Genomic DNA, 20,279 nt, shown 5'->3' with positions numbered 1-20,279 from the left:
GACAACTGGTGGCAGCCTGCATCGCTTTGCTCGCGTTCTATGTATAGTAGCTCTGTCATCAGATGCCTCTAACCAGTTCACAGCAGTTGACACGCATCGGACGTGGCTGAACTAGCAACGAAGAACAATGCCACGCAAATGTAGAAGTGGCAGCTCGCGAGGACGAGTGAAGCGTCCTTGGCGTACAGCGGTATAGACCCCAATCTGACAATCGATCCACCGCATCCAGTACCGATGGCTGGAGCTGCCATGCAAAGCTGAGGTCGCAATGTGATCAATCTGCCCCAGATCTTCAGTGAGAGCCTCACATCGAAGGCGGTTGGCGGATCGACCATGGCCTCTCTCGGTATTTGAAGCAGCGGTGCCACCGAAAGGAGCGGCACATTGCCTCAGCCATGCCTGGGATAAGGACTGCTGATCAGAACGTGACCCTCACGATGTTGCAGGCAATATGCATACAAGCCATAGAAAGCCTTCAACCCTTACAAGTTTATAAGAGGAGGAGTGGCACTGACGAGAAAGCAGAACTGCGTTGAGTGTGAGTGGACTCCGAGACGAACACCACTAATTGAGGCCATGGTTCACCGCCTAGACTGAAGGCTGCTGATATGGAAGCTGGCTCTTGTCTTCGCGACTGCCATCCTATGAAGAGGTAAGACGGTGCTGTGATGCCTGCTTGATTCGCCGCCGCGACTACATTAGCCAGCTTCTTCGCCCCATCTCGTCCGTTCCCCCTTCTTTTGGCAAACCGTTCAATCACACCTCGCGCTGGCTCTCTCCATATCGCAGTTTCCTAGCCGGAAGAACCAACCTGACAGCCTTTGTGTGATCGAGCTGAACCAATAAGTCTCGTGCCATCATGCACTGTTTCGCGTCGTTGAGTTTTGCCTTGCTGGCGTATCAGCAGTGGCACTCGGTCCGTCATTGAGCACCTATGGTATCTGCACCGTTCAAGCACTCGGAGAACATCTTCCGACTTGTATCTACAAGGCTGCATGGCTGTGAGTTATGCGCGGTCATATGTGCCGCGTTGAAAAGTATATCTCTTGAAACCGACGAGGTCGCGAGTCGCTCAGGCAACGCTCTTGAGGAACCAATGGAAAGTCAGGAGCGGGGTCTAGTATAAGTCACGCATGACAAGGCAAATTAACCAAATAGAGCTGCAGGTTTGCTGAGCGCCAACTTTGAAAGCGACGACGGGATCCGAGCAGCGACGTCACTGGTTGAGCAAAGTCGAATTGATGCATCGTACATGATCGAGCGACCGGGGAAAATAGGAAAGAAAAAAGGGTTGTCATTTTGTCCAACTACCAGGACACTACAAGAGCATAGACCTACGGGGGTGGCGACGAGTAGTGGATATTACAGAATGATCAGTAACGTAGGGAGTCGGTGCGGCCGCACAATCCACAAGAGCAAGGCCGTGAAAAAATATCCTGGATGTTCGTGAGTCGCCGTAGCGGGGTACACTATTGTCTTCTGCCAACAGGGAGACTCGACAGTCTCTGACGTTTGCCTTTGCAGTGTCGCGGATTGCACACCCCGGCACTATCACGCTAGCTCTTCTATCTTGTCCCATCTTCACAATCTCCAAACGTCTTCGATGTCTCACAGGCTTCTCTGTCTCCCAGAGATGCGAGAAGGTCCGACAGGACGAGGGTCGTGATGCGAATCTTGGCGAGATGGCGCTCGATCGATTTGAGTCCGGTACGCGACTGTCTCGAGAACAACTGTGTTGCACCACGAAGCTTTCCGGATTTCGTCGTGCAAGTATTCGAGGCCTGACGAGTGGCTAGGATGGAAGGCACGTTCTGGAGTTGAACCAGAACGTTATACAGAGATTTGCAGACTGCCGTTGGCATGGACACAATGTGGGTGATATCGCCCCACACGCGCCAGTCCACTGCCTTGTCCTCAACACCGAGAAGGATCCTGTCTCTGGTGGTGTCGACCCGATGCTGCGCGTGGATCAACCATCTTCTCAAGACGGTGAGACCGGTCCTGATGCTTTCGATGGCGGCGTGAGAAGCTCGTCGATCACGGATACGAGCCTGATACCGCTCCAGCATCTCGAGGACCGGATGAAAGTTCTGTTCGATCTTGCGGAAATGAGCACGGACAACGTCATTGTCGCGGTTGACCATTCTGTCTGTTTCCTCGCAGCCCACGGACAGACTGTCGATTGACCCACGCAAGGCTTGATGGGCCTGAGAAGGATTCACAGACGACAATGGTAGCCATACATGCAGTGCATGGTATCAACATGGCTCACTTCTCCGGGTGCGTTCATCGTTCTTTTGCTAGGCACCGCGTGAGTGCTGCCACGAGAAATCGATGCTGCACCGCGACGAGAATGCTCCACCGACCAGTCCGCTGCTAACAACTTCTACCAGATCCTGCTGCTGCATCTTCCACTAGAATTTGACCACCAGGAATTCATGCTGCATGCGGCCAAGAGTAGAGAACAGCTTTGATTGCTGGTCGAACAAGGCCCTGCCGCTACAGCATTCATACTAGCATGTTTCAGAAGGCGCGCCGCCGGCCGCTTTCGCCGATATCATGGCCTCCTCCCTCCCAATATTGAGGACAGCACCACATTCTGGTAGCACAGTGGAGCACCATCCCGAGGGGCGACGCATCGACTTCTGGTGGGATATGAAACAGCATGGCTTCCATACAGCGTCACCCGAAGCAAGCATGTGTTTCAGATCGCTGCGGCCAGTCTTGCGGCCTGTGCACTGACATCACGGCCACGGCCCACCCAATCTCGAGGGTAGCTTTTGGGTCCCAACGCATACCCCATTCGAAAGCGTTGCCCAGCCTCTTTTCTGCTTCGCCCTTGCCCCATTGAGTCAAATGGGCACATGCTCAGCTCTAACGTATTACGCTAGTAACGAGGTACACAGCACAGAAGAGCTTGGGGATGTTCTGCGTTCCTATCACAAAGTCGCACGCGAGAGATTTATGGACAACCTTTGCAAGCAGGTCATGGACTACATTCTGATCTGTTCCAAAAGTGGACCACTACACGCATTCTCTGCAGAGTTTTGGGGCAAGCTTGAGGCTGAGGATCTCCAACGACTTGCTGGTGAGGATGATCTCATCTCTGAACAGCGCAGTAAACTACAAGCAGAAGTTGACATCCTTGAACAGGGACGAACAGTTCTAGAGTGAAGACAATGGTACGAACAAAGGTTGCGCGAGTGCCCAGTGCCTGGCGTAAAATTATGGGAGTCTGGCTCGGGAGTCTGCACAGTCGAAGTCAGAAACATAATGCTGGTGAATTGGAGCGTCGAGCTAAACAAAGAAATCCTCGATAATCTGCTCTTGGAATTTTGCCGTACACGAATGTCATAGTAGTCTCAACATTCCCAACACCACAGAATCGGTGTCGTCCTCAGCATTCACATCGCTAATGTATCCTAGCCAGCCATTCCCAACCTTCACGAACGCAACAGGAGTCTCTGACCTACTTGCAACGGGCTCTGGGAGGAAAAGGCGGGATTCTATGACTGAGTCTTGATTCCGTAAATACCATGCTGCCTCCTTATCGACGTTTGCAAGAAAAACGGCTTTCTGGCTGTACGAAAACGGTAACCTGCCGCTCGGAAGTCCTTCTGCGATCTGATTCAGAACGACAGTGGTGCGATGATAGGAGTCCGCCGCCTAAGGAAGAGCCCACTTGCTGCTGAAGTATGTTCGCAAATCGTTTGGCCGTATCAAAGAGCTGAATAGGCCGCCTAGGACAACTGTACCACCGTTTCGGGCAAAGTCGATGACCTTGTCTGATACACTGTCCTCGACATCTCTTGACTTCGTGATGTTTCTCTTCTTGTTACGCCCGAGCATGATACTTCGAAGGGAGGGGAGATCATCGTCCGATTCTGTATCCCCTTCGAACGCGCTGTCCTGGTATTGAGATTAGGCTGTGCTGAACATGTGCTCTCGATCGGACATACATCATCACTTTGAGTCAAATCAATAACTTCAGGTTGGTATGGACATCCACCGTCCTCAATTAGAGCATTATGCTGGACTGAATCTTTCATGCTGAGACGTCTCCTGTTGCTGGATCGAAGCAGTTTCCAGGGTAAATCTTCCGAGACGCAGGGCTTGCACAAAGCAGCAGCAGTGATGGTTGCCAGGAGAGGGGATATTGGAAGGTTGCCAGCGCTTTATAGTGTACGGTAGAAGACACGATGATGGCAATGGAGATATTGGCCGATCACGACGAGCTCGTTTAGCACAGTGGTCGGATCCATGCATGTACAATGCGCCAGACATGCGGAGGCCGACTCGATCAAGCACGGCATACGACGTAAGTATTGCCAGGAGCTTGCAGAAGATGTTGACACCCAGCGCCTTGGACGAATTCTGCCCTGCCTCGTTTCTGCACTAGTCACAAGCGCTTGCTATTGTTCTGAGTTCTCTGCAGGCCCCTCGTGCGATCGGGAAATTGGCCGTGATCAGCTTTTCCCCAGCATAGATTCCACTTCTCGCTCCACGTAGATGCATTTTGCGCTGCAGTATATCGGGCCATTCTCGTTGTTCCCGCTCCACTTTTCTCTCGTGTCAAATCGATTGGTGTCGTAAGCACGGAACCCCAATGGCAAGGCAGAGTCGTCGCTGAAAGTGCGACGTGGCAGACAGAGAAGAAGTTGATCGTACGGCAACTCGCTGGGGTTGCACCCAGGTGGTCGCCCCGACCATGCTGGAAGACTTGGTCGTTGTCACAAGCACCTCGACATCATGCGAGGGTGGACGTCAGCACTGGTTCGAGGCATGGCCCTCAATCGCACCCGTCAGGTGGTGACCCAAGCAAAAGTCCCTGTAGTAGAGAATCATCAGCATATGCGCCTTGCAATGCACTGCCCCCAAAACGTTCCTTAAAGGTGTCCACCTCCATCTTCAAGGGGTCATCAACGATGTGGATACGTACCGGAAACTAAAATACCACAATCAGCTGCTGTCGACCTGCACCGCCGCGTGAGCTATCGCTAAAAGCCCAGGAAGCTACTTCCAGGACTGAATATACGCGGGAATACCGCGCAAGGGGAGCATGAGGCATTTTTGCGATTGGCAGCAGCAACGCCAACCACATTTGCAATGTAACGTCGTGCCTGCCGGGCGGTGGTACGGCTCCCAGGAGGGTCCGGTAGCATTTCGACTTGGACCGTTTCGGCAGTTGGCCACGTCGGTCATGACATCAGGAATCGGCCCTTGCGCCAGAGCCATCCAAGAAATGTATCGAAGATTTGGTGCGGGTGAGCTGACAGTCGAGCTTGAGAGAGGGGCACTGCAAAGAGTAAGGCCAGGCCCACAGTGTCAATGATTCAGCATCGGCATGGCATACTGTGATTGGTGCCCCGGCAGAAGGTGTGTCACATACTTGTAAAGACCGGAAATTTGATAGACGTCTAGACCGAAAATGTGCAGAAAGGAAGAAGAGTGGTCTTGGGCGCTGGACGGGGAAGGACTCTTTATAGACGTGGGCAAAGCGGCGAGGCAGCGCCTTCCCCGATCGGGCGGCACTAGGGCGGTGTCGGTTTAGGCCTCCTCTACACCGGTAGTCCATTATCGTTAAGCATGGCTCGTGAGCCTAGCTGGTCTTGTTCTTGGCTAGCGACAGTTATCGGGTAGTGGAGCTTCGTCCTCACCGTTGTCGCTCGAGAACGATCGTCACGGTTTCGAGGCTGCTTTCCCGGAGATAGTGGTCAGCTCGAATTGCGAACGACCTCCATCTTCGCAGACCCGTCAGATTGGCACATTGCATCCATTATTTTTGAAGAAGCTCGTGCTGTTAGTCTTGGGTGGCACGATTCTCCGGATTCCTCTTGACCACGACAACCACCACGAACAGTCGTGTGTGAGCCGCATTCGTGCCTATCGGCTTGGCGTTGTTGGGGTCAAAGGCATGCCCACCTGGTTGCAGCTTTTCTACCTCAACCAACACGACCTTCTGCAACACAATGTCTGCGGTGTACTCCATGTCGCTGACAATCTCAACGTAGTTTCAGAAATAGTCCAGAAGCTCATGGTTGCCAACTATCCTCACATGAGAAATACCATCTATGAACCGTTGCAGTCCACACAGTCAACAGTTGGATATGGTTGCATAAAGGATGTGCGATCATGCCATCCTAGATGCAGGCGAGCAGTCAGAACCAGGAACACCCTGTAAAGACTAACGATGAAGTGAATTGCAAAGAATACTTCCTTTGCAGCTTCGATCGAGGTCTAGGATGCATCATTGTCGCGATGATCGATCAGCATGGTGAGGTTGTGATGTTAGTCTCCACAGGGTGCACCGAACATGCTGGTGAGGCCACTGGAGTTTCTGCTGGAGATACTGCCTCAGACCAGACCGAATCTTCCGGATCTTGTAACATTTTGAGTTTTCCTCGCTCTCAAGGTCGTAACGTAAAGGCTTCCGCTGCACAGAGTCGGTAAGATGTGTGCGCATCGTAACCTTCTTCGTATCTCCCACGTCTCGTGCTCGGTGGTCGGTCCTGTTCAGTATGAGCTGAGGCCTAGCTTCACTTCGCCGTGCTTTCAGTCTTGAGGTTGTGCCTCAGCGCGGTCCTGTCGATAGAACTCCAGGATCGTCCAGTCGTACACGTGGTCGTGCTGAAAGCGTTGTTGGCGGAGCAGCTGGCGAAACAGGTTCCGAAGATAGCGATAGTCCGGCTGATCGTCTTCGTTCAAGGAGCGAGCATAGGTCATATATGTAACGAAAGCAGGTGGCAGTCCTTGGCAGAGCTCGTCCACGCTGACGGTTTGCTTCATCTCCAGCACGCGCCGATACTTCTCCGCTCGATTCACGGTCTTGAGGCCCTGCCAGGGCAGGGACCCGGTGACGAAGTAGATCAGCATGTATCCCAATGCTTCGAGATCATCTCGTCGTGACTGCGCTGAACACACAGCTTGGTTAGTGGAGGGTGCAAAAAGGTCAAGGAGGAGAAGCACTCACGGACACCGAGATGGGCGTTGACGCTGGCGTATCGACATGTGCCGATCAAGCTCGGTTCGCGTGGTGCTCTTTCGGATGAGATGGGCAAGTGCAGTGGCCCTGGGGCTGTGCGTGCCGTGACCAGCGGTCGATAGATGGCCAGCCCCATGTCGGTCATGTAGACGGTGTTCCCATGACGGCCTGTTCCCAGCAAGAAGTTTTCGGGCTTGACGTCGCGGTGCAAGTAGTTGGCGGCATGCAACGACTCAAACCGATGCAGCAACTGGTCGGCCAGCATCAACGTCGTCTTCAGGGAGAACGTCTCGCCACAGTAGCAGAACAGGTCTTCCAGGTTCGGTCCCAGCAGCTCAAACACCATGACCTGGAAGCTGTCCTGCCAGCCATGCCAGAACACCCGGGGAAACCCCGGCTTCGACTGGAGACTCTGGTAGACGCGGATCTCTTCGTCGAGGAGCGAAGGGTCGATCTTGCAATGTTCCAGCTTGATGGCGACCTCATCGCCAGTCTCTGCGTCGCGTCCTGTGTATGAGTCAGCATTAAGTCCGTTGGTACAATAGACGTCGTGCTCACCTAGGTAGACTTTGCCGAATGATCCTTCACCCAGCAGCTGCACGAGCTGGTATCGATCTCCGATGCGCAGAGCGCGCATCCGCTCGACGAAGTCACCCATGAGAAGGAGGAGTACATGGTGGTTGTAAAGAAGACGTTGTGCTCAAGGCAAGATAGGGCGAAGCCAAGGTTCAAATATTCCCTCGGCTAACCTGCCTTGACAATCAAAGAATGAATGCCGAGAAGAATGCGCCTGCGCTGAACCTCGGACTTCTCGCTCCATATCTACCACATGCAAACACAACCACCATCTCAATACTACACGCATGGCTACGCGCCATGCACTTCCACCAGCACAGAAGACCCTCACGTCGACCGTGCATGAAGGAGCCCTGAGGGCGACTTCGATCACGCACGACCAACCGTTTCGAGCTACGCATGCTGGTGCCTGCCACCCCATGCATGTCTCTGCAGGAAGCGCCGACCGACCTGACACGCTAAGGTATCGACTTTGACGCGGCACAGATGAGGGTCGGTGGGGGAACTTTGAGCGCCGATCGATGAGACAACTCAGCATACAAGATGTCGCACTCTCACAGCCGTCCGTCACCTGGTCACTCCTTCTCTTTCATGCCTGCGGTCGACCACAATCCATCCTCTCGCAAGCGACGCGCTCCCTCTTCATCTGAACACGCTGCTGACGAGTGTCGTCCTCCTTCTCCGAAAAGACACCAGCCTTCGCCCTCTGCTCATCGCCATTACCAACCGAGCCCTGGCTTCTGGGATCGACTTTCGCAAGTACAGCTCAGCCGGCAAGCCCTGCGAGAGTTTGACGACAGGACACGAAATTGCAGAGATCGAGCCACTCCTGCTCCTTCTAGTGCATTGCTTCTCGAGCTACCTGAGGAACCTGATATTAAGCGACTCCAGCGATTTGCCCGTCGTGGTGGTCCCGTCCTCACACATCTTCGTGGAGTAAGTCGAACTGCCACCTCCCAGCTTGCATACCATGCTAATGTTGAACCACAGTTTGCACTTGCTCCTTTTCCGATGAGTGCCTCCAGCGGTCAAAGTCTGAAGCGATCATCGGCCTCTAGTCGCACGAGATCGACGAAAACCTCAAAGACTACGCCCTACAGTGGCCAGTACGAACAGGCCTTGATCGATGCACACGTCTATCCTGAAGGCCACGATTATGATGGCGACGACGCGCCTGTCCCTACAAACTACGAAGACATCTTGCGACACCTGAGCGCGGAAAGAGCATCACTGTCTCCATCGCGCTTTACGGACGAGGACTTTAGACAGTTCAAGCGGACCAATGCCCAAGCCCGTAGCGAAACGAGGATGATGCAGAAAGTACTGCTTGGCATCAGCGGCCGAGATGATCATTGGAAGACTGAGGGGGACGTCGAGTTCAACCACATCAAGCCGTTCAACAAAGACCTTGCGGCAGCTAAGCCTGACCTGTACGACGGGGTTGCTGCCTCTAAGGTTGACAAGAAAGTGCGCGATCAGCTCGGTGACCTGATCATCCCATCCACGAACACAACCAACCCTATAGCACCCAACTTCTTCTTCGAAGCCAAGAGTGAGAAGGGTCGTGCGGATGTGGCCAAGAAGCAGGCGTGTCACGATGGAGCAATTGGTGCCCGAGCCATGCAGAGCCTACAGAACTATGGGGCCGACGAGGTGGTCTACGACGGCAATGCGTATTCATTTACCACTACCTATCTCGACGGACAATTGAAGATGTACACCTCGCATCCAACAGCACCGCAGACCACTGGGGAACAGGCGGAGTATCATATGACACAGGTCAAGGCATTCGCAATGACGAGCGATCGAGAGACATTTCAGAAAGGCGCCACCTACTATCGCAATGCCCGCGACCTTGCTGGCGCCCAGCGAGAGAGCTTCATCGAGCAGGCTAACAAGCGTGCGGCTCAAATGCTGGCCGATACCCCATCTAGCACGCATGTCAGCAGCCATACGTCTCTGTCCATGTCGGTGCCTCTGGAGGGCGACTCAGACACCTCGGTAGATGAGCTGGCCCTGAGTCCAGCCCGTTCCAAGCGTTCTCGGCATGGGTCGACACAAATGAGACGATCTGACTCAGTCGTGGCTGCAGCGGTGCCAGGTTCACAAGAGTTGTTCGACACGCAAAGCACGCAAGACACGGACACTAGCTTCCGTACAAGTCGATCCCAGCGACAGACTCCATCCATCACACGGTCACCAACAGAAGTCACTCCCTACAAGGCGAAGCTGAAGCAGAAGCTTGGACGATCGTTCGAGCGAGGGGAATAGCTGGTGTTTGTGCCTGACGAGGAATGGCAGCCCGCCACCATTTCAGGTCGAGCAGCGTTGTTCAATGACAAGTACAACGTATATTGTTTTGACTGATTAATCTGCAAGAAGCGCTCGGAACTGAGTGCCGTTCATTTTCAGGACTGACGATAATATTGAGGAAGAGAGAAATTTGTGTCCTGCTATCGAGTGTCGGTAGACCCAAGCTGTCATCATGTCTGTGCGCTTGCTTTGCAAGTAATGCATTGCATAGCCGTCCTTCAGTCTTAGTGCCAGGAAATTGAACGTCGTCGATGCCTCAGCTTTCAAATTGGGCATCGACAACGGCGTCACAGCCAGTGTCTCACTTCTTAGATCGGGTACAGCATGGCTGGCTACCCCTGACGGATAAATGTGCTCGTTCGAGTGCTTCAGGTCACACACGGAGTCGCCAACTTCACCATCACGGGCTGTCTCTGCCACCACTCCGTGGTGACGTAGTTGGTCTCGTCCGATGGTGGAGAGGAGGAGCTGCGACAGAACCGAGGTGGAATAGTGCTACCAATACGGGCGTACCTGAGGCCGACGAGTGACCTTCACATTGGGTGGTGGTGCTCATCATGTCCCCACCACGGCCACCAGAACGGTCGGAGCAACGATGAAACACACTAGTGCCCCCCAAGAGGCGGATCATACTGTCGCAGGCACTGTTGCCACCAGAATTGGACACAAAGTCCATGTATGCCATCCACAAGAAGTCGCGGATGCAGAGGACAGATAGCCCCCAATATGTCACCAGGTCAGAGAGTGTTGCTTCCTTATGGAACCGAGGCACCCTGTCAATTCAGGGCCCTCCTGCTCCTTGATGCTGCAGGGTCAATTCGATGCCCACGTTGGTGGTCATTCTCTACTAGCAGTGCCACTTCGTGTGGGTGCGCTGTATGATAAGCGGTGCGAATGGTAGGGGTGCGAGTCCTGTCGAAGCGAGTCCTATGCCTTGCCAGTTGTGATGCGGCAGCTTCTTCTGCGGCCAGCACTACTATGTTTCACAATTGCTGTGGCCAATCTCGTGACTTCCATGCCGATATCACGAACATGCTGTCTTGAAGAGTCATCAGTGCCTTTCCGGATGCCAGGTGTGTTCTTCCCCCCAGCATTTTCTTACCTCCTTCCAGTGCAGTATATCTGCTCATGTAACGAACACATGCTCAGCCCGAAATAGCCGCTCCTCCTGCCACCTAATCGCCAACTGTAAGAATCGCTTGCATAGCATCATGTTTTAGCATACTACAGAGTACGAGTATATGACTGTCACTTCCGTATGCCGCAGCCAGGTACAGGCTGCGGTAGGCGCTCAACAGCACCACCTAACGCAAGCCCGTATGTCTGCTTGAAGAAGAGACGCGTTCACTGTCTCGAGTTGTCCTGTACAGATAGTGAGGACTCTGAGCATTGTGCCAGCTACTAGGCTCTCCTTTTCCTTGAGCACCAAACAGTTTACCGTTGATTATAATCGGATGCTAGCTTGGGGACTACCCGACTTCGCATTTGCCTGCCCGAAGGCATATTCCGGGGCTTTAAGGTTGGTTCCTACGCTTTTCTTCGCATATGATTCAGCCGGCCTTGCCGGCTCAGGTGGCTCAACTGCGAGGCACATAGCGCTCGAGATCTGCCGCTCTGGTTGTTGCATCTCTTGTGGCAGGCAGAATAGGAAAATGGTGGTTGCCATTCTGCTTCGCACCCATTGATCGCTTCAGCCGTATTTGGTCCAGTACTTGATACTTGATGATACGCGTTGTAGTCCGTTACAATTAGGTCTCCAACGTCCTGAACCAGAAGAGAGTACTTTACCTTCCATAGGTCTAACTGACGAGGGCTGATCACAGGGTCAGCATGGCGGATGAACTGGTCAAATGTGTAGACCGAGGAAATTGGATCGGCTATACAGGCTTCCAGCTTGTCAGACTCCCTCGTCGGAACAATAACCCATATCTTCGGGTGTCCTTTACGTAAGATATTCGTGGATAAGAGGTTCATATCTTCTTTGTGCAGGAAACCGCAGCTTAGCCCTGTGCTAATATACACATAGGGAGTATTGATCCCGGGTAATGTAGCCATGGTCGTAAGGCGATCTGATGTCCTCATAGCATTCATCGAAAGGCCGGTATCGATACGGTGTTGGAATTCGCTCGCTTCTGCTATGAAACAGGGTGAAAGCTCTTGGGGTGCGGCAAAGAAGTGTTCGACTCAGGCTGAAGCCGTTTCTCCATTCCAGATTTCATCGTGGAGCTCTGGCGTTGTGAAAGGCCGATCCTCATTTACATCTTTGACGACGGCGCTACATTCACATAACGACCCTGTGTGTATTGTCTGCTTCTGCACCTCGCCGAGATCGACTAGAGGTTTCGATTGGACAGTCGGAGCGGCCTCATCGACTGACGTCTTGGTGTGACCGTCGATAATCTGCTCCGACAGGGGCGTCACCCAGGCACGATCCATCTCCACATAACCTCGATTGAAATTGACCGTCGACAACGTATCTAGGGGATATTTATGTTGGATGGTAGAAGACAGCAACTCTAGAGATTTAAAACAGCCAATACAGCGCGTTCACTTATTCACCTTTTGGTCGAAGCGTTCGATAAAAGTGTCAAACCGAACATTTCCGATTCGCTTAGAGCTTAGCCCCGACGCCATGTGGTTCGACGCAGCAATGGTTCCCAACGCGTGTCTCTCTTATTAGCTCCAGAGTCAAAGTAGTCCATGCTAGGCTATTTCTGTGGGCGCATCAGTCTTCGGTATTCACAAGCCAAATCTAGACGATCTCCTTTGCCTTGGCAATGATTTCGCTTCACTATGTGCATATTGGGCAAGTACGTTCCTCTCTCCTTATGTATTCGACTCCCCTCCAGGTCCGGTCATTTTCACCACGAATCGACGGATTTAGAGGCATCCACGGGCCAAGCTCCGAAGAGTAAGGGTGGGTTCCTAGCAGAACCCATCACTTTCGTTTCAGTTGCAGTAGCTTACAGATCTCCCGTAGCCAAGTCTCTCAGCTCCAAAAGCGAGCGTGTTCCGATGGTATGGTCACATAACTGTCAGCTGCTCAGTAAGTTTACGCAGCACGTGATAAAGCAAATGTCATGCGCAATCGTCTTTTATCATTGTCTTCTCTGGTAGTCTGAAGCTACACTGGTGTACCAGCGGAGACTAAGTCACATGCACCTTATGCCTTTTGGATAGGAGCTGAGTTCGAGCAAAAGCATGTGAACGCCTATGCTAGTGTTGCTTACGCTCGAAGAGGGTGGAACACCCATGAAGTAAGGAATACTAGGCAGCTACGGTGTCGGTTACTGCGGACCCGCCAAGGTTGCATGTCAGTTCGGAAAACATATCGGGATCCGACTCCAGCGAGATGAAGTGTTTCGATTATATTCCCGCAGTGGTGAACACACTCTTAGGTTACCATATCAGCAACAAAGAGAATCTTATTTGTGTCATAGTGGGCCTCAAGTTCTGCCGTAATGAGAATAGTGCAGCCTTCCCAACCAGCTCCGTTAACGGAGCAATCAGCTTCGAAGAAAAAGGGAAAGTGCGACAATTTTCCGCCCAACCCACTACGTTTCGAACTTCAAGTTGTTGCCTTGTACCACGTCGTAGGAAGAGGTATACGAGCGAAGGGCAGTACAAGAGCAATTCCTTGTCTCCTGAGATCCCACGCATCTGCGAACCTCACTTTGCGTTCACATACTTGAGACTGAGATTCAAATGTGAGTTGGATGTCCTCTCCGCATACCCTCCACCGTCTGAGAGCGGCTCGGGTCTTGCCCACATCGAACCATTTTCCTTTACACAGTGCCAACAATGCAAGGGCCGCATGATGTCCGACCTGGTTCCAGTTCGCCTCGGAGGAAAGATCCCACCTCTTCAACATCAGCTCAAGCTGGTCCTGAGCAATCTTACAGTGAGCAGACCGATTACTGTCGACGGCGAGGTACTCGTGGGGCTGACACACTCCGAGATCTGAATGCTGATAGCCAGGTATGGACTTCTGGAAATCTTGGATTCTGAATGCCACTGTGTCCGCTGGCCGAATGATCAGCCATTTGTCCTCGTACAGCGATATCGCATGGTCGATGATGGATAGAGTCTTGAATTCTCCTTCCACCTTGATGCGCCTGTTGGATGGCCTCGGCATATCGCGGTGTAGCAATGTCGTTGGCTCGCAGACGGTAGACGGACCACCTGGCATTGTGCAGGGCTCGATACTGTGTGGGGTGGCTGCGACGTCCGTGCTCGTCGATGTGAGCACTATATTGACTTTTGGCACTTAGAACAAATTGCACTTTGTTAAGTCAATCTCGACCGTTTCGTACGTGAGATGGGAGAACGAACGTCCAATAGCCGTTGCACTTAGGCTTCCACTCACAGACTTGCTCCCGCCGACATTCACAACAATAACAGAATGGTGAGCGGCATTGGCTACACACAACTTTTGTGTCCTTCTCGACTTCGGCAGTCCCTTGACGAGAACACACAGTACAGTGGACTGGAAGTCGGCACCAAACCGGATAGCACCTTACTCCTGTACTGCGCGCCTGTGAGACCATGGCCGTACTGGCTGCAGACTCGGTTGAAAGGAACATGTTATATGGCGGTCTGTGGCAACATTTGACGCGGTCTTGACCTGTGACACGTTGCTAGAGCAGTGAGCGCGCCAACCAATCACACAGGCTAGTGTTTGGCGTCCACTCACGCGATAAGTCAAGTGGCAGGCAGGAAGGGTAGGCAGGGTCCTCCACTACTCAAAAGCCAGTCGTATCCTCATGATCTTGCGTAGTGTTCATCACGTCTGAAGCATAACCTCCAGTCATGGATCGAGAGAACCGCCTTCAAGCGGTCGAAAGCAGCATAGCATACAAGCAGCGTGAGCTTCTCTGTAAATGTGTGACAGAACACTTGCACACAGACTCCGGTGCCGATCAACCAATCGAGCCGGAGCATGAAGACATCATCGCACATGATAAGCCTCTCTACGAATATGCTTTAAAGCAATTACGCACAGACACGGGTGCCCATCAAGAAGTCGAGCCGGAGCGAGCAGGCATCATCGTACATGAGCGGAGCGAGCGTCTTTACGAACCCGTCCACATGGACTTTGATCACTCCTTTGCCGCAAGAGCCTGGTGCCTAGGACATGACGGTCCAGTATCTAGCAGAGGGAACGGAAGGTACGATATGCTCGTGACTTCCGCGAATCGAAGTGCTTACACCTGACTAGATACCAGCAAAGAGCACACGCGCATTACGAGCCAGAAGATAGGAAGCAGCCTTCCACCTTGAAAATGGGAGAAGTGCGGGAAAGCATCGACGCAGTGCTCGCAGCGGCTGCAGAGAGGGAAGATTTGGAAAGGCGATCACCAGCCTGCCGAGTTCGCCGCTAGACCACCCATCTGATGTCGGGTGTCTAGCTAGTAGTGGAGATACGTGCCTGAAGGCGTTGTTTCGCCGAAGCTTCACAATCGGCTACGACGCGTGCAAAGCAGATAGCAGCAACGTGCCTGACGAGCCCAACCATCCCTGTCAGCCTAAAACTTTGCGTGGCGCGTTGTTTGCCTTCACAGCTGCCACGTCAGGATCGATCGGAGGACCTTCATCGACAGCCTCTTGTTTCTCTTGGTTAGAGGAACGCGTCGAAAATCACTCCACTAAGTCTACCTCACGCTCGACTTGAATACTACGCGTCAAAACAGTGGCGTGCTTCTCCAGCATGGGACGACAAGTGTACAAAAGACAACATCGCATCCGAGCAGTCTACTTCACTTCTTGCCATCATACTCCGACGCAGGAGACAGCAATCTAGCACCATCAACTTCCTGGACAACCCCCGGCGACGAGCCTTGCTATCAACCATGTCCAACCAAGAGGGACCGTGGACGGTCCCAACCTGCTCCACTGAGCCACTGCATAGATTACTCGACTTCGATCGTTACCAATTGCGTTACGAAGAGGACACTGTGCCTGTTCACGTAGCTCTTCACGACACGACTACCTCTCTACGACACTGTCCCCACAACGAATACTCCCTGTATCTTCACGGTTTTTATCAGACCATCGCAGCGAGATTCCTGCTTACGATCGAGAAGACGAGCGATCTTCACCAACAGCTGGTGTGCACTTCATATAGCACACACACTCAGGGCTATTGGAAGACCTTACTCAGCCTCAATCGATCATACAACGACGGTGTCTTAAGCGACTATGACATTAATGTTGATTATGTCTACCTCATGGTGCGTGGACTCTCGTGCCTTCCAGTACCGTGGTTCTACATGACGCCCAATCATCCCTTGCTTGCCAACCTCACCCGTCCTCCTGCTCGGCTGAGCTTGCCCATGTCGCCGGATACGTCAAAGGCTCTAGTGGTTACCGAGATCAACAACGGAACAGCGTATGAAGAGAACAACAAAAATGAAGGTGGCGCAAGCGGCGAAAGTGATGAAGAAGGACGATATGAAGACGAAGGTGGCGCAAGCAGTTCGGCTTGAGAGACGTATGGTCACAACGAGTGGAGCGATCGCTTTATCGTATGTAACTCATGCCCTTGTTCAAGACAGGAAGGAATGTTATGTAGCGAACGCTTTGCGCGTGCTTGAAGCTCATTACGGGGTTCCTCCTCTGCCAAACATTGAAATGGGGAACTTCTTGACCCGGCCAGAGGTGTTTTTCCAAGGTGCAAGGTAAGAACGAAGCGACGTAGGTGGGAAGCCTTGTACAAGATGTGAAGCGCCTGTGCCCGTTCTGAACATAGACAAGGTACTATCAGAATCCTTGATGACGATGGAGATCCGTGCTCCTGTTGCCTCCGCCAGTGATTGAGCCTTTCCCACAAGGCATTGTTTCCTCTGTCGTATCTGTTCGGTGCACCCCTAACCAAGCAGACGCACGGCAGCGGCGACTGTCGGCGGCTTAGAGCTTCCGTCACCCCACCATCGAGGAAGGCCAGCACATAAAGCCTGCAATGCCCGCAAGGCTCTGAAGCGATGAGAGAAGACTGGCAGGATGGATGTCGAAAGATTGTTAAAGTCTGAGCTCCTGCCATACTAGCCGCAGCTAACTAATCAATCGGCAGATACTGCCATGAACAAGTGACAGCGCCAAAACTGCTTGGCTCTCGCCAAGGCCTCTTTCGAAAACGATGATCTCACCTATGCGATCGTTTGGTCCGCTTCTCGGCCCTGTAGGCGTCGGGATGTTTATTTTTCATGTGTCTGAGAAGAGCATCCTTCCTCGTGTACATTTTGTCTCCATCACACAGATCACACGGAAGCCGGACCAAATTGTGAATCGAGCGCTCGTGTCTTTGCAGATCCCACGGCCTCGCGAACTCAATGTCGCATGGCTGGCCACTCCGAGGATCGGTACGATCACAACGATTTCGTGAGTTGTACGAACAGATGAGACCGAGCTCTTTGCATATAGTGCAGCCCTGGCTTCTTCCATCGCACTTGCTCCCTTTTCGAGATTTGCATTGGTCACAGGTTTTCAAGCTTGTAAAATCCGTGTCGAAATGACAATCACGGTTCTTGCTCACATTTGTAATCCTGCAAGTACAAGCGAAACATTGGTTGGAAGGAAAGGGCGATCAGCCAGGTCGCTCAAGCCGTCTTCGCTGAAGCCAACGTCTATCTTGCCCGCATGGCAGCTGCCGCAGGCATGAAGATCCTGGATACAGTTCTCATCTGCCCATGGCGACCCCGAGCTGAAGACTATGCAGGGCGAAAGAGAAAGAGAGCGTGGAATTCAGCGCTCGGGTAGTGCGGACTGCGTCGTGAATAGACGCTTCGCGTGCTACGGCTGAATTGGAGTGCAAGCGTGCGACCATTATCGTGTGTATGGAAGACAGATGTCCCGCCGATAGAGCTTTGGGATATCAATCTATCAGTCAATCCTGCTCAAGGAGACTACGGGGTTAGCGGAGTAACAGCCTCAGACCTCACGTTCCATGCTGTCTGCTGACGCCGTGCTGATGCGCACAAAGTTGTGCCGCGGAGGCCACCACGATGTGATGGGAATGAAGTTGAAACCAGAAGAGGACTGGAGGTGCAGCCTAGATTCGCGCACGCAGATCAAACTCTTCCAGCTTCCTTCTTAGCCGGTATGCCGAGGTTGTCCCACAGTCAAGTCACAACTATCCGCCCTTGGCATTTGCAAGCCTCGCTGAGACAATGCTCACTACATACCTATCATCGACGCCTAAGGAACAGGCCGCTGCTACTCCGCAGAACTTGCATCATGGCCCGTCGTCGTTATCGACAAGAAGCATAACACCATCTTCGCCTCAAGCGCATGGCGCCAGACAACTTCGTCAAACGAAGACCACGCCTACTACGAAGTACGAACGTACAAAGATCTGCATTATGAGGAACAGCACAGCGGGCCGCGTCAGTTCCAACACGCACACGTACACCGGCTGCGACAAGGAAGGCTTCATTCAGGAGATCAAAGCGATGGACGAGCTTCAGAGCTTCTAGCATACCAGCACGGATACCGATAGCATGCAATCCCGCGCGTACCGCAAGACAGTCACAAATAAGATTGTAGGACAACATACCAGCGCAACAGCCGTTCCACGATGAGTCACTCCCGCACAACCAGTAGCCTAAACATCTCCGGGCAGCATGTGAAAAGTAGAGACACCGATAGAGTCCTTGCCTACCCGATGAAGGGGCTTCAACCGTCATTGTGGCAGAACTATCACACCGCGGATGCGGTACGGACGGACAAGACAAATTACAGCCATGTAAACGCTGTTGTGGAGTACCAGTACTACCCGATACCGATACTCGGACCGTCATTGAGCCAGGAATTCCACGCTCGGAAAGCGATTCCAGCACTGCATGGAACCTTGGGCAGCCTATCTCTATCACGACAGCGACAGGAGCGAAGCAGGCTCACCACTCGGCTGACGAGGAGTCTTACATCAGAATAGCACACTAACTCACGATGATGCCGGTAGGCCGAGCTTAATGCTCACGACTCTAGAGTGATTGGCAGCCCAAAACACGCACAAATAACTCACGGGACTAGCCTTTTCGGGAAAAGCGTGATTCCCGGCCCAGATGCGAGTCTTCTAAATCCCGGTCACTGAATAAAGCTCCTACAGCGCCACAACGGAGAACACTTTCGACGGCGCCAATACCTGTCGACGTGCCTGGATGCTTCAAAAGCCTGTTTCTAGGGTTTCGTGAATGGAATGAATGGACCCTCGCAGAACGCACCAAAAACTTTGTCCGTTTATCGGTAGGAAAAAGCTGTACTTCCCGCAATTGGCTCTGATTACTGATAAACACAACTGCCAGTGCATTATTGAATGTATAGTGCTCAGAATGGCCAATACCGGTGCCCTCCTCGCTATCTTGGCCAGAGAATGGCCTGAAGTTGTGGCCAGTGTTTCGCATTAATCAGGAATACTGTCGCCACATCGTTCATGTTGTGAATGCCTTCTTGTATCGAGACCTCTCAGAGCGGAACCCGGAAATATGCATCTACAAACAGGACACCAATGTCGAAGTGCCTTCCCTCCAAGGTCTAGCGTAGCCACAAATGGGGAATCTTACACACAGCGTCATGATTATTACGTTGGCAGGCTTGCTGCTGCTGCCGCATACATAAACGACTCATTACCGTCTCGATGATCTCTCAAATCTCAACTCATTTACTACACTCACCAGACAGTTGAAAACAAACTTATCCTCAATCTCAACATACGAAAGCTTTCAAGATGGCATGCGGTTGTGGACCTGGAGGCGAGAAATGTCCCTGCAACGGGCCAAAATCCTGCACCTGCTCCCAGAGCTGTAAATGTAAGGATTGTGGGGTAAGTGAGAAATCCAAACGTTGCTCTCGTGAGAAGGCATCAATTTCTGACTCATGAAAAGAAATGAGATGAAAGTTCCCTCGATGGAATGATTGCTCCGAGAACATTCGCCGTTTTGTGATCTTGGAAAGCAGGGGTAACTCGATCGCTTTGGGTATGGAGCAATATCGCAAAGATGGAGAGGGAGGAAAGAAGAGTGGTGTTGTTTCGCACAGAATCTCGCTAAAACAGTATCTACGCTCATTACATTATCATAAATAACATTGGTCGTAACGACCCTGAAGATCAACAATATTGCATGTGAAGGCAGATTTCTAAGTGAATGGGAAATGCCTCTGAGCACCATGATGGAATCACACACCACGTGCATCGCGTAACCTTGCCGGTTGTGCTCGAGGCTGCAGGTCACTTTGATGTGTCCGCCATAATTATGGCCTGCACATAGTGGCATGTACTGACACGACCACACCGTCGCTGCAGCATTGTAAATATTCTCATTACGTGTTCTTGACTGGCCAAACGTCTCGTATAGACATTTTCTGGAGTCACTGACCGACCCATCAATTATCTCTTGAGCCATCACCGTCTACA

General features: G+C 52.4%; 6 protein-coding genes across 6 annotated transcripts; 2 read left to right on the top strand and 4 right to left on the bottom strand.

The window, feature by feature from the left end:
- Positions 1-1,565: 1,565 nt before the first annotated feature.
- Positions 1,566-2,144, bottom strand: LTR64_002830 (uncharacterized protein; the record flags this gene model as incomplete). The annotated part of the gene is made up of 1 exon (XM_064897195.1): positions 1,566-2,144. One exon carries the CDS (start codon positions 2,142-2,144, stop codon positions 1,566-1,568), a length of 579 nt encoding a protein of 192 aa, XP_064756145.1.
- A 1,522-nt stretch (positions 2,145-3,666) lies between these two features.
- On the bottom strand, positions 3,667-4,049 carry LTR64_002829 (uncharacterized protein; the record flags this gene model as incomplete). Its single annotated transcript, XM_064897194.1, has 2 exons — positions 3,667-3,909; positions 3,960-4,049. 2 exons carry the CDS (start codon positions 4,047-4,049, stop codon positions 3,667-3,669), a joined length of 333 nt encoding a protein of 110 aa, XP_064756144.1.
- Positions 4,050-6,552: 2,503 nt separating this feature from the next.
- On the bottom strand, positions 6,553-7,640 carry LTR64_002828 (uncharacterized protein; the record flags this gene model as incomplete). The annotated part of the gene is made up of 3 exons (XM_064897193.1): positions 6,553-6,911; positions 6,971-7,489; positions 7,541-7,640. 3 exons carry the CDS (start codon positions 7,638-7,640, stop codon positions 6,553-6,555), a joined length of 978 nt encoding a protein of 325 aa, XP_064756143.1.
- Positions 7,641-8,101: 461 nt separating this feature from the next.
- LTR64_002827 (uncharacterized protein) lies at positions 8,102-9,829 on the top strand (the record flags this gene model as incomplete). The annotated part of the gene is made up of 2 exons (XM_064897192.1): positions 8,102-8,494; positions 8,549-9,829. The coding sequence occupies 2 exons, from the start codon at positions 8,102-8,104 to the stop codon at positions 9,827-9,829; spliced, it is 1,674 nt and encodes a 557-aa protein (XP_064756142.1).
- Positions 9,830-13,439: 3,610 nt separating this feature from the next.
- LTR64_002826 (uncharacterized protein) lies at positions 13,440-14,060 on the bottom strand (the record flags this gene model as incomplete). The annotated part of the gene is made up of 2 exons (XM_064897191.1): positions 13,440-13,565; positions 13,605-14,060. 2 exons carry the CDS (start codon positions 14,058-14,060, stop codon positions 13,440-13,442), a joined length of 582 nt encoding a protein of 193 aa, XP_064756141.1.
- Positions 14,061-15,720: 1,660 nt separating this feature from the next.
- Positions 15,721-16,356, top strand: LTR64_002825 (uncharacterized protein; the record flags this gene model as incomplete). Its single annotated transcript, XM_064897190.1, has 1 exon — positions 15,721-16,356. One exon carries the CDS (start codon positions 15,721-15,723, stop codon positions 16,354-16,356), a length of 636 nt encoding a protein of 211 aa, XP_064756140.1.
- Between the last annotated feature and the right edge of the window lie 3,923 nt (positions 16,357-20,279).

This window comes from Lithohypha guttulata, assembly GCF_036872675.1.
Source record: "Lithohypha guttulata strain CCFEE 5908 chromosome Unknown scaffold_2, whole genome shotgun sequence".
Classification (NCBI taxonomy): domain Eukaryota; kingdom Fungi; phylum Ascomycota; class Eurotiomycetes; order Chaetothyriales; family Trichomeriaceae; genus Lithohypha; species Lithohypha guttulata.
This window is presented reverse-complemented; position numbering and strand designations above follow the sequence as displayed.